At 37.8% G+C, this 12,938-nt stretch overlaps 1 protein-coding gene across 1 annotated transcript in view; it reads right to left on the bottom strand.

Annotated features, from left to right (window-relative positions):
- The window catches only part of shank1 (SH3 and multiple ankyrin repeat domains 1), a 102,124-nt gene that overhangs the window by 35,497 nt on the left and 53,689 nt on the right, over nucleotides 1-12,938 (bottom strand). Inside the window, exons 6-13 of the mRNA XM_080905516.1 lie at nucleotides 11,355-11,509; nucleotides 7,975-8,142; nucleotides 5,388-5,504; nucleotides 5,089-5,166; nucleotides 3,823-3,889; nucleotides 3,417-3,583; nucleotides 2,614-2,735; nucleotides 1,879-2,027 (exon numbers count right to left, since the gene is read on the bottom strand). Of these exons, the coding sequence (XP_080761642.1) occupies nucleotides 1,879-2,027; nucleotides 2,614-2,735; nucleotides 3,417-3,583; nucleotides 3,823-3,889; nucleotides 5,089-5,166; nucleotides 5,388-5,504; nucleotides 7,975-8,142; nucleotides 11,355-11,509 (1,023 nt within the window). The remainder of the gene's footprint in view (nucleotides 1-1,878; nucleotides 2,028-2,613; nucleotides 2,736-3,416; nucleotides 3,584-3,822; nucleotides 3,890-5,088; nucleotides 5,167-5,387; nucleotides 5,505-7,974; nucleotides 8,143-11,354; nucleotides 11,510-12,938) is intronic.

Consider the following 12,938-nt stretch of genomic DNA (forward strand, 5'->3'; position numbering starts at 1 on the left):
GATTATTTTTGCAATTAGTCGACTAATCAGATCATCATCCATTGGACGTACAGCGTACAGCTTATTGCACCAGCAGCATCTGGTCTTATATAACTATCATTAGCTTACAGCTTGAAGTGTTTGTGCTAACTAAAAATAAAGACAAGATGGTAGTTTATTAATTTTTAATGAAATTTGCAGATTGTTTCGGTGAAGTTTAATAAACTCCTTGCTTTCTAAAATATAACAGGACACCGGAGTATATTCTCCAGCGTCTCACACTTCTGATAATCAGCTGTCTGCTTGACAGTTTTAGCTGTGCAAAAACTATAACTTTAATCTCAGCCAAACCGATTTACTCAGGAACAAATAAAATACTAAAGAAAGCCAAACAATAACATTTTTAAGTTATCTAAGTGACTTATATATATGTTTAACCTGACTAGCAAAAGACAGCGGTGGGTTTGAAAACGATTTGCCGGGAGTCCGGTGTTCTCACGGCTCTAGTTAGCCTTGCCCCTGCCTAGCTAACGAGCTAGTGGGTAACAGACGTCTCCGAAAACGTCGGAGCGCTTTTGAAAATATGTGGTGTCTTGATAAACTGAGCAGATATTTGAGGTTTACACAGCTACATTCTCGCCTGAAAATATGTTAAACGTTTATTTTGTGACCCAGAAAGAATAATAAGAGTAAAGTTAAAACTAACTAGCTGCCGCCATTGTTGACAGCTGCGCTATGAATTCTGGGACACAGCTTCTTCTTCTTCGGGGTTTAACGGCAGCTGGCATCCTTGAACATGCAGTGCTGCCATCTTCTGTTTCAGTCCGTTATTACACTCTTAAATCCTACTACTCATTCCTGCGTCCTTTGTGATCTTACAAAGCTTCAAACGATGCGTCGACTATTAAATTAGTCGTCGACGATTTTAATAGTCGACATAATCGTGACTAGTCGACTAATCGTGGCAGCCCTAGACTGCAGTAAAATTATCTACAGTCATTCATTGTCCTTAATGGACGACAGCTGAAAGTTCTCCAGGTATTCTAGTCTGAGCAACTCAGGCTTCTTCACTGTCACCAGAGGATGGCTCCTCCTGACTGTAGTGAATGTCTCATTTTTCTCCAAAGGTTGTGGAGTTCCATCCATTTCAAAGTCTCTGTTTTCTCAAGATCCATCTGTAGTTTGGTTGAGAACGCTCACCAACTCCCAGCTACAGTGGATATCAAAGGGCTGATACTGTAATCCCAACTCTGTAGCCTGACACACATTTTTAGCCACTGTAGCCACTTTTTTTTTGTTTTGTTTGGATCCTGCAAGCCGTGCAACATAAGCTGGATGCAAATAACAAAAGCTGAAAAGCTGAAAGAAGAACAAATATTGAACTTGCTTGTGTTGTTCTGTGCCTTGATGAATGTATTTGTAGTCATTTGTTTGGCATGTTATACATATCAATAAAACCTTGATTAGGCAGTAGTATATTAGGTTCCGCTAATACTCTGATGGATGCATCATCTGCCATCCGTCATCAGTTAGCTAAATAATGTTAATGTAAAAGCTGTCACCTCTGATCTTGTTAAAGCCTTACAGTCAGCAGCTTATATATTAGAAGGAACTTTTGGGGCTATGCCAGACTCCCAGAGATTTCCAGTAAAATGAGCTCATGTGACATCATGTTACGTTAAATGGTTTCTGCAGTGTTGCTTTTCATGTCTTAAATGTGCTTTTCTTGTGCGCCTATTAAAGATACCTCTTGTGGAGCTTGTGCTTTCTTACAGTCTCTTTGTGTCAAGTACCAGGTGAGAAACAGCATCACTAACTTTGAGTTGACATGGAAGACAAAATGTTTTGACTGTCTGCCACACAAACCTTCACATGATGTGAAAATGGAGTTACACTCACCTTTGACCCTGTCCCCCTTGTTGAAGCTGATTTCTCTCTCCCCCTGTGCAGAATGTGATCGAGTGGCTATAAAAACACGTCCTGGGACGGCGCTGTACAGGCGTCTTCGCTGTCCCGCAGTTTGAACCGTGGTGGTGGCTGGGCCAGGCCTGAGAGGGGAGGAGGATTTGAAACTGCAGTTTAAGGTTCAGGAACCTCTGTAGCATTTTATGTCCAGGACTGAGCTGCTGACTGAGCCCTTGGTACATCAAATGAAACTTTCTGGGACTCAAGTGACTTAAATTATTTTGAGAAATTAGCTACTTTGTTTTACAGAAAGAAAGAAAAAGTCACCATTGAACTGTTTAGTTTACGTGTTTATTTCTATGACTTTTCAGGGAGCTGTTATAAACGTTCCCTAAACATTGTGTGATTTCTGTTGAGTGTGACTTTGTTCTTTAACATAAAAATTAAGAATTGGCTGAATTATCAGAATTATTATTGATCTGAATGACTCTTAGTTTCCATTTTCAGAGAATACTAACAAATACTAACAATACTACACCAAATGAACCATATTCAACTCCTTTCATGGCTCTTTAAGAACGTGACTCACATAATCCACTTAAAAGAGTTTAACATCTGTCACCCAGCACAAAAGCCTCAAAAGCACTTCGATTGATCCATCTGAATCTGCAGGAAGTGGAAACAAAGCTCCTGTTTAACAGCACTTTGTCCTCCGACTCCTCCACTCACCCCTGTCTCCGACTCTGCCTGCTCCGGTCCTCTTTGTCTCCGATCCTCCCACGGGAAGGAGAGCGTGTCCGTGCCCCCCTGGGACTGCTGGAGCTCCGCAGGGTTCCTGTATGCTTGTAGCCCTGTCGGTCAGAGAAGGAAAGGTGAGAAATCTCAAATATGACCTACTTTAATGACATTTAACATTTTTCTGGGCTGTAAACCTAAAGAGGATAACAATAAGAACTGGTGATTAATCTTCTGCTCCAAAGCACATACTATATAAAATGTGAGAAGATAAGGCCCTGCAATTAGCAGTATTCACCACTAGAGGTTGATAAAGGTCATCCCCTGCGTTATATTGTGCACATGTTCCATCATGTTGGAAATGGGTGTTTTGCAGGCAAGCAGTAAGTTTAAAGAACCCATATATAAATCCCCTTCCAATTAGACAACAAGCTCCACATCCCATGACCAACCCTGCAGAATGGAGCAGAAAAAAATACTAGCTCTGATGGATTAAACTATGTTTGATGCACTTGTGCACTTAGAAATGCTTGCTGTGTGCTTTGCATCATTCATTTCAACAACACAAGTTGCTAAAATGTTTTAAGCTTTGAGATACGGCTGTTTTATCAGCTGCTGTCTCCATTGTTGGTAAAAAAAATAATAATAATAATAATCTGAGCTTTCTAATTAAAACGAGTAAAACATCCAGTAAAAATCTCTCTGAAAAACGAAAAGGTTACAAAATCGACCCATAGGTGTTTCCTGTGTCGATAATTTGAACTCTGACCTCCTCACACAGAGACAAACACAGACACCTGCACAGAGACGATGTTGGTGCCCGGGGCGTTGGGCACTGCCATCCAGTCTGGAAGGTTCATGCTGCTGTCGCTGTTGGCTCTGAGGAAGGGATGAGGAGGTATTGTCAGCGTCCGGGAGCTCTCCCGCCTCTGGGGGGCGTACTTTGGAGACTCCACAAAGGGGACTAGGGGAGACAGAAGAGATTTCATTCTTCTTTTCATATCATCCTACAAACCGTGATGCATGTTTCTTTACACTCTCCATCCACATGCTACTTCTTTGTATTTAAATTGTTATTGGCCCTTGCTGCTGAAAGAAGTCCTGCTGATTTAAGGTTAAGTAAGAGAGCCTGTGTGTTGTGTTAGCTTAAGAAAAACACCTTGCAGAACAAATCTGAGACCAGACATCAGTTATAGCACTTACCCACATCTGTGGCTCTGTGGTTTTTGATTATTTCTCCCAGCTCAAAATGGCCAGACATAACAGCCACCTGATGAACAAAACGCACACACACACACACACACACACACACACACACACACACACACACACACACACACACACACACACACACACACACACACACACTCCTTATGTTTAAGATAACTCTAATTAGGATGAGCAATATAGCCTCAAAATTATATAATGATATTTCAGAAGTATAGGGAAAAAAATTATTGAACACTTTATTTATTATTATTTATAAGTCTAAGTAAATGAAGGGCATTTTCCATCCTCTTTCTTCAGTGACGTGCTCTCATTAACGACACATTTTCTGATATGAAGTGTGAATGCACAGTAGTGACGCATCATTATCATAATAACAGAGAAAAAGTCATATTTAAGCACAAAGGAGCTTTGGTGGTGTTTTCCCTGGAAATTTAAGTAAAATTAATATCTTAGTTTAATAATTATAACAGTGTCTGCACAACACATTACTTAATAAAACTGAAAAATAGTTTCTACCTGGGATCTTATAGTTTTAAGCATGTACTAAAAGTTAGTGTGGGATAAATAAGGATGCTTTTGAACAATGAATCATGCAAAGCTACTTAAGCAGAGCACTAGATGAAACTATATTGGAATTGGAAATTAGCAATATTAATTTAAAAAAAATTATAGAATGAAAATTGATAAAGTAAATAAAATTAAAATAAATAATTATTTATTAAATAGAATTAATAGAAAATCATTACATAAAAACTATATCTCTGATGCATAAAATTTAAAATTATATTTTGTTTTCCTTTGGGAGTAATTTTCTTAGGTATCTATGATGGTTTTATCTTGTGCAAGTCAAAGGTAAATAGACAGTTTGCTCAAATTATTACCGTTCTGTTGCTTTTACTAGTATAAAATGTTTCTTCCATGTTCTTTGTGTGTTCGAGTGTTACAGAAACATCTTTTCTGAATTAGCTGTTTTCCCTTTTCTGGAGCTTATATATATATATATATATATATATATATATATATATATATATATATATATATATATATATATATATATATATATATCCATATTTAGGGGTCACGTGCATTTCCAACACCTGAGACATCTGTATGCACTGCAGCACAGTGCTGGCCTGAAGTGAAATTAGGCACTAGCACTTTATACTTTATGCTATGCTAAGTTAATAAGACAATAAACCACACCATGCATAATTACCCAGCCAGACACTCAGCATTTACCTGAAAGGGGGTTTGCCCGCTGTTATTCTTTGTGTCTTTATTTGCTCCCCGGTAGAGCAGAATTCGTGCACAGCTTTCCTGTAACAAACAGCATTGATTAACGTATCTTTAATGCAAGTGCAATACAAAGGGCAGGATTCTCTACTGGCATTCCCCTGTGGCATCATTGCTTTTACTTAGTTTGTTGATGAAAACAAAAGCAGGTTGATCTTTTTTAAAAACACAGTTTTAAAGATCATTGCATCAAATTTCGGTACAGTTGGGGGAAGGCGATACTTGATTTGTACTCTGTGAAATACCTTATTGTATAAAGCACAGATGTGCAAGGCAGTGTTTCCAGAGGCATTCTGGGAGGAAGAATCCGCCCCGTAGAATAGGAGGTGCTCCAGATGCTGGGAGTTACCATTCTGACAGGCCTGAGAATGAAAACAGTTTGGTAGTAAGACCGAAAGAAAGAGCGAAAGCAAGGCGTCAAAGAGGAAAGATTTATGTGGTTGTTTAATAGAGAGAAAAGAGAGACGGGGGGGCAAGCAAGGGTGAAGAGGAGACGATGGCCAAAGGTGGCAGTAACACCAAATTTAATTAACACAACCTCCAAACTCAGGGGCAATAAAACACTGACAATACAAATATACACAATACAGTATGACAGTAATAAAGTCATTGCTAGAAAAACGAGCAGCATTATACACGCAGACACAATGACCCACGTGATTTACTTATTTTTTTAATTTAAAGTGAGAAAAAAGTCAACATGTTAAAGTACATGTGATGTAAGTCAGTATTTTGAATAACTGTTTTATTTAATATAATAATATAATAGAATCCATGTACTTCACTGATCTTGAAGTCAAAGCTTTTTAAATCGTTTTTGCCTGAAATATCAACTGTGTCTCAAACATGCTTTAAACATTTTTCACTTATTATACAAATAAATAACCCACTCATTTATCTTGCAGCTATTACATATCATAGCCCTAAGCTAGGTTATTTTATCTCTTCAGATTTTTTTATTTGCTTGTAATGTTAATTAATTTTTAATTTTTGTTTAATTTATGGTCAAACCACTGGTTCTTATAGGGCACTTTTCTGTACATAGCACTGTAACAGATGATCCTATACAAATAACAGTGGGCCACCTTTACAGGCTAAATTTAAAATTCAAGCATATCATTAACTGTTATCTCATCATTATAGAGAAATGAAGCCACAGTTATAGAAATGCAAGAATATTTGTCTTCGACGGCAAAGTGTACAAAACAGGAGAGAGATTTTCTGAAGGTGCGTAAATATATTAATGTACTCAACGCAAACCAGGACAGCTGAGTCACAGCTGAACACATTTCCATTTGTTTTGCTATTTTCAAGTAAAATTGTGCTTTAAAGACAGCCTTGTGACCTCATGAATTTCTTCTTTTTGGCTCCAAAGAGAGGGGTGAGGGGTATTTCCTTAAGTGTGGTTTGCATAGGCCCTTACGCTCCAAATTCAGTGCCCCGTTCAGTCATGCTGCTGCGACTGCTGCAGACTCACTGAGCTATTATTAACCGAATAATTGACATGAGTTAATTTATCAGTGATGTGGTTAATTTTTTTCATTGTTAAAAAAAGTTAAAAGTCAGGAAAAACTGCCAGGCTGACCTATAGCACGCTATACACTCAAAACAGAAAACATGGTGTTAAAAAAAAACCTCAATGCATTTAATACTGACATGCAAAATTTTGCCCTCATTTTATTAAAATTGCTCGAGTTACAGTCTCCTGGAGTACACAGGGCTCACAATGCTTAATCCCTCATTTCTTAAACCACTTTTACATTTAACCACATTTAAGCTCTATAAACTTCACACTCTACATGACAGAAATCGAAATGGTGCAGTTTTTGATGTCTTTCTGTCTCTATAATATATCCCATGATGCTGACGCTCAGTCATGATTAATAAAATGAGATTTAGGGTTGATATTGTGGAACTTGAAGTGAATGTAAAATCAATTTGGTTGCAGTTTTTTGTGTTTTGGCCCAGAAAACGTTATGAGGATCTTTCCTCTATTAATGAAATTTTGAGTATTCAAATATACTGACAAATATAGCAAACTAAAGAGTGCAAAATTTATCCCCGTTATATCACAAAATATTCATGGTTTAGCATCCTCTCATTGAATGTACAACAGTTATTATGGAAAAGTAACAGCTGATTGCTAGAGGCGGGCTGACATGATGTGAAATTACCCTGCACCCAAATGCAACAGAACAATCTTCAATCCGTCAGACATGAGATAAAATGCAGCTTCTTTTAGTGGCCTCGTCCAAAAATCTTATTAGTGTTGAATTTATGAGTCAAATCATACTTAACGCACACACACCAACGGTTTCTTTTGGAGTCCCTGTCTGACAAATAGAGCCGAGGAGACAGATGCTTACGCAGTGAACACACTGAGATGAACAAGCTGATACCTTCATTTTTCCTCGCGGCCTTCCCTGTCCACTTCACAGCTGTTACATGAGGCCACTGAAGCAGGATGGGTAGGATGTGATGTGAAAGGTGAAGTGTTTCATGGCATGAATGGGTTTTGACGCAGACACACACTGGAACACAGAGTAGACTGGTACATTACAAAAAGTGATGTGGCATACTTCTGCAATATGAACAACAAGAACATGAGCTCCGAAAGTCCAGACGCCTTTTTCTGGTGCTTTCACATCTCAGCTCCCAAATAGATGTAAATCAGGCCACTGACCTCATTAGAGTTTGTTTCAAGGATCCTCAAACAGAAAGTTTTACAGTTGATTTGGTGTTTTCGCTTTTATTGAAAACACAGGAGATTAACTGTATTTATTTTGTCCTAGATTTGCTTGAGGTGACTTATTTTTTTTAAAAAGTGTTTACCTGATGTGTTTCATCCCAGCCGTTCTCGTCCCTGATGCCCAGTTTGGCGTGATGGTAAAGCATTGTTTCGCAGCAGGAGGTGTCGCCCCCTGTCAGCACAGTGTGGTAAAGAGGCGTCAGCCCTCGCCGGTCCTTATAATCTGGGGACGCCCCCAGAGAGAGCAGAACCTGTATGATGGCACAAAAGAAAAAAACCCCTCATGCTGAAGCCTTTGTTAAACTCTGACAGTAATGATAAAGACAAATTACTAAGATAAATAGCAATGATTTAAAGGGGACATGTTTGAAAATAATCCACTAGACCCAAAGCTATTTCCACTTTGTTTGCGTCCAGAAGAACATAATTATATTAAAAATTAATTAACGTCAGTCTTTTAAATGCCAAAAACTAACTTTAGAAAAATAAAAAAAACCTCATTTACGAAATGTTACACACTTGGTCGATAACGGATAAGATAAGAAACACTAGAAAGTCTAGCGTACATATAAAAAAATGTTTGGAGACACTATCTGAATCTATAAAAGATTTGAAAGCCAGTTTGAATGATAGATTCTCATCAACCATGCACTGTCTCTAAGAAGCAAATGATTTGATACAGATTCCCATGTAAGAGGACATTTGTTGTTGTTGTCTTTTGTTTCTGTGTTTTCCTTCGTTCCTTTTTTGCACCAACACAGAGAGACCACCGGTGCCTGTTTTCTTCGCAGTCACTTTCAGTGATTTTGGCATCAGAACAGGATAAGCACTGCTCCTGGCTGACGAGCGGACATGCCTTTTTAAAATCAGCAATTCCTTCACAGTCCGCCATTTTTATTTAGTCCCCAGAGTAGCTTCTGCCAGCTTTAACTTTAAAATGTCTCAGCCATAGGCGTTGCACACCAAATGTTCAGTTGTTGGCTGCAAGAGTGAACGCAAGAGTCCTTATGCGCTCCCTGTATCTGAGCTACTGAAGACTGAGAACTGGAGTGGAGTACTGTAATTCTTGATTTTCACTGTGCAACAACAACAAAAAAAGAAAATCCTTACCCCTAGCATGTTGTGTGGCTAATGTAGCTAATGTAATGATGGTGAACGCAAAGACAGAGAGGCCACCGGGAAAGGCAGGCAAGTTCTTGGGGACTGAGGGCAAACTAGAGAAATGTGCCAAGTTTGCAGTGACAGTACGAGAGGCCTGACTTCCTGAATGGTTGCGTGATTCTGTCTAAACCTAACGATATCAGTGAAAGCCTCTCATCATCTTTCTGGGAGTGAAAAAAGAAAGAAGAAAAAAGAAGAAGAGGAGAAATAAGCCAAGACAGATTCAGCACAGCAGTAATTGACTTGTTAGCATTCATATCAGGCTAGGAGAACATATACAGTAATGTTTACAGTTTACACAACACTTCATAAATGATCGACTTGGTTTTTGGCATTGACTCCAAAATAAACATGGTTTCCTCCATTTATGGATTAATGTTTTATTTATTTATAGGACTGTTGTTGCTGCTGCTGCTGTCAGATTATTTATGTCATGATACTGATAGAGTCTGGTTGGTTTGGTTTACCTAGATCACCAACAAACTGGAACCATGACTGTCCACAGCCTCAGCTATATCGAAATGTAGAAATGCAGACCAATTTGAAACCAAAGAACACAGACTTTAATAAAAGTTACTGCAAGACTAAAACTATATATTGAATACTTACTAAACTAGTTTTAGTAATCTGTCAAGATTTATGTCAAATTTATGAACAGAAATAGCACGAGGAAGCATTTGTGCAAGTGTGCATTGTCAAAATAAAGTGCTCTGCATGAATAATATTAGCTTTCAGAACTCAGAAATCTTATTATAAAAATTACCTTAATATTGTAATAAGAAAAGCAAAAACTAATATTAAAAACTTCTACATTCGTTTAAAATAATAAAAACTAAACTTCAAAGTCACTCTTAAAAATAACCAAAGATTAAACTGCGAACTATAAAAACATACAACTGTGTCTTAGCTCCTTCCTTTATTAGCATTTCATTAATGGTGCACATGTTTATGCTAATTATATACACATTTCCATTTATATTTAGTGTTTATGTGTTTTGGGCATTTACATGTTTGAATGTTTACATATACACCTTTCAAAACAATAATAATAATGTGTTGACTCCACCTCATTGGTTTTCCCACATCTACCTAAGTCTAGGACTTCCTGGCTTCTGATTGGTCTGTAGAGTCACATGGGGAATCCGAACAAAGAAGTTGTTGTGCTGAAGTGGGCCAATAGCATAACTGCTGCTAAGAAAGTTATCCGTCTCCGTGTATGGAGTTAAATCAGGGCCACGCTGTTTATCTTAATTGAGAGAGATTTATTATCGTATAGAAACCCTCATGTCACACAGTTTTAATGAAAACATTGTGCTTTGTGTAACTTAAAAGATCCTACAGGAGTTTTTTTCTTATTATTATTTTTGGCTCAATTTCTGTTCAAACACCTATTCCCAGTTGATGCTTCTTAAAGGGCTACACTTACACTTAAATCTGAGGTTACAATACGTAACTAAAGTCATTCTGCCTTGTTTTCTTCTTGAGAGGGCGTAGGCAGCTTATTTCTTTTCAAGACACGAAACTAGTCCATTTTTATCATGGAAGAATTGGCAATCTGCACTGTATTTTGAGCCAAAACTTGCTCCAACTAGTTAAATATATAGAATGTAGAACCTTTAAAACCTTCATCAAGTAAAACAATAGTACAGTAGGAAGGAAAAAATATATCTTGATGATAGTTTCCTAATTCAAGTTGAGGAATATTCATAGAATTCAAATCAGGATGGAAACTCATAGCTGGGGGTTCAGAGAGGTCACGTTACACCCCAGGCTGGGGAAAATGATGTATTCAATCAGAGTCTGATGTAAACCTTTGTGCAGTTTAGCAGAGTTTCTTTCCTTTGTGGAAAACATAGGCTCTAACAATGTTAACGCTTGCAATTATCTCCCCCAATGAGGTTCTCGTCTACAGCTACCTGTATTCTCAGCAATTTGAGAGCTGAAAATCTGGATAAACGCCTAAAATGTAAATGTGTCAAAACCAGGCAATCTGGATGTTAACGCCTCTCTTTCTCTCTGGCTGAATCAAATAATAGAGTTATTTGTTTGCATATTGTGTGTGGGTGGGTGTGGATCGCTGAGTGGGAGGGTCTTTTTGTTCGGGCTTTAGCTTGTTTAGATATACAGCAACGCAAATGAAGAGAATACAGTGTCACTTTCAGGGCAAATATCCATCTTGCAAGATATACACCCTGTTCTAGGTTGATGTTTTTTCTCTTTTTGTTACATAATACATGCAAAATCATCACTTTCCACAGGCAGATAGCAGTATGAAAGGACTCCAACATATGCAAATGTTTACCAGCAGGGCTGTATGGTGGTGGCCTCGAACAGCCTTGTGTAGCGGTGTGAGTCCATCTTTGGCACGGAAGTCAATATGAGCTCCTCCATCCACCAGGACCCGGATGGCCTCTCCTCCACCTGGCTCACACTGCACTGCCAGGGTCAGAGGAGTCTCTAAAGAACACACACAGAGACACACATATGCAGCTTTATTTAAATGGGACTGCTATAGAGCAGGGAGTTCACAGCTGATTTGCTAGAGAACAGTAGCTCTTTCCAAACTCCTGAGACAGAAACAAACATTTAAAAAAGAAATATTTAATGCATTTTAGTTTTTATGGTTATGATTTAACAATTGAATGACGTGTGAGGTGAAAAAGAGTTTGTGCATCACAGTAATGAAGCTGAGAAAGTGCAGCAAATGCCTACACATCTAACCTACAATTTACTGATAATCATGTAAAGTTCTTGCGTTTTCCATGTATTTTCAAACCAAATCTTCTGTCTGTGTAATCTTATTGTACCTTTAGATCTGGGCAGATCCTGTTTCCATGTAAGGAAAAACATGCAATAAAGAGGATTTAATGAAGTGACTGCACATACATAAATGTGCACAACTCACTTTGGAGATGACCATCAATCCTGCAATTACATGATGCTGCCCGTCCAAAAACTCTTCCTATGCAAAAGAGTTGAGCAACTAAACTTGGCACACAGGTACATCCCAGACCTCTTAATGTTTTTATCTATATCAGATATTATCATAACATAACATTACTTAGCATCCATGTTCCAACAGACAGAAATGACCTATTTTTAGCATTCTTGCAGGTATAACACCCTTAAAAAAGTGTTGGATAATTTAAATTTTACAACAGTAATCATGATGCAACCATTTATTTATTTTTAAAGAAGAAGGTTTTTCAAACGATGAATATACAATACATAGCTTTCCCATATTCCATATTTTTGTCTTTAAAGTTGTGAATATAGCAAATGGCACATGTTTCATGGAAATCTATTCAAGAGTCATTATAGACTAAAAGAACACACTAATGTGAAATTCATCTTGACAAAGTGTTTCTATCATTGTCCTCCACTTCTACAACTTTAATAAAGAAAATTAGTTAACTACCTTTGTACGACAACATGTAAATTTAAAATAAAAAAGCTGAATTTGGGCAGATATAAACAAGTAAAATCCCCTTATGTGTGACAACACTGTTTTATTATTTTGAACATGAAAGTTAGACAATCCTAAATCTCACCACCATCAACTTGCTTCCTGATTACGACATCCCGATCAGCCAACTTTAAGTCTTCTGCAAATATTTATATTCCTTTCTGTGATAGTGTGAGGGGAAATGAAAAAAGCCTCTGCATTAGTTCCATCTAACAGGTAACATTACTACTTTCCAGCTGAATGTTTTGCCAGTGCACTGATGTTTTGCCGTTATCCTGATGTCATATAAAGAAACAAAGAAGCTCAAAATATCATTTATTGCAGTCAAAAAAGTGCTGTGTCACTTTTTTGGCTAACTTGATCCTTTCCAGGAAGACAGTTCACCAGCACCTACAAGAATAAAACCATTCAAAGTGTTCC

Source organism: Rhamphochromis sp. 'chilingali', assembly GCF_963969265.1.
Source record: "Rhamphochromis sp. 'chilingali' genome assembly, chromosome: 15".
Classification (NCBI taxonomy): Eukaryota; Metazoa; Chordata; class Actinopteri; order Cichliformes; family Cichlidae; genus Rhamphochromis; species Rhamphochromis sp. 'chilingali'.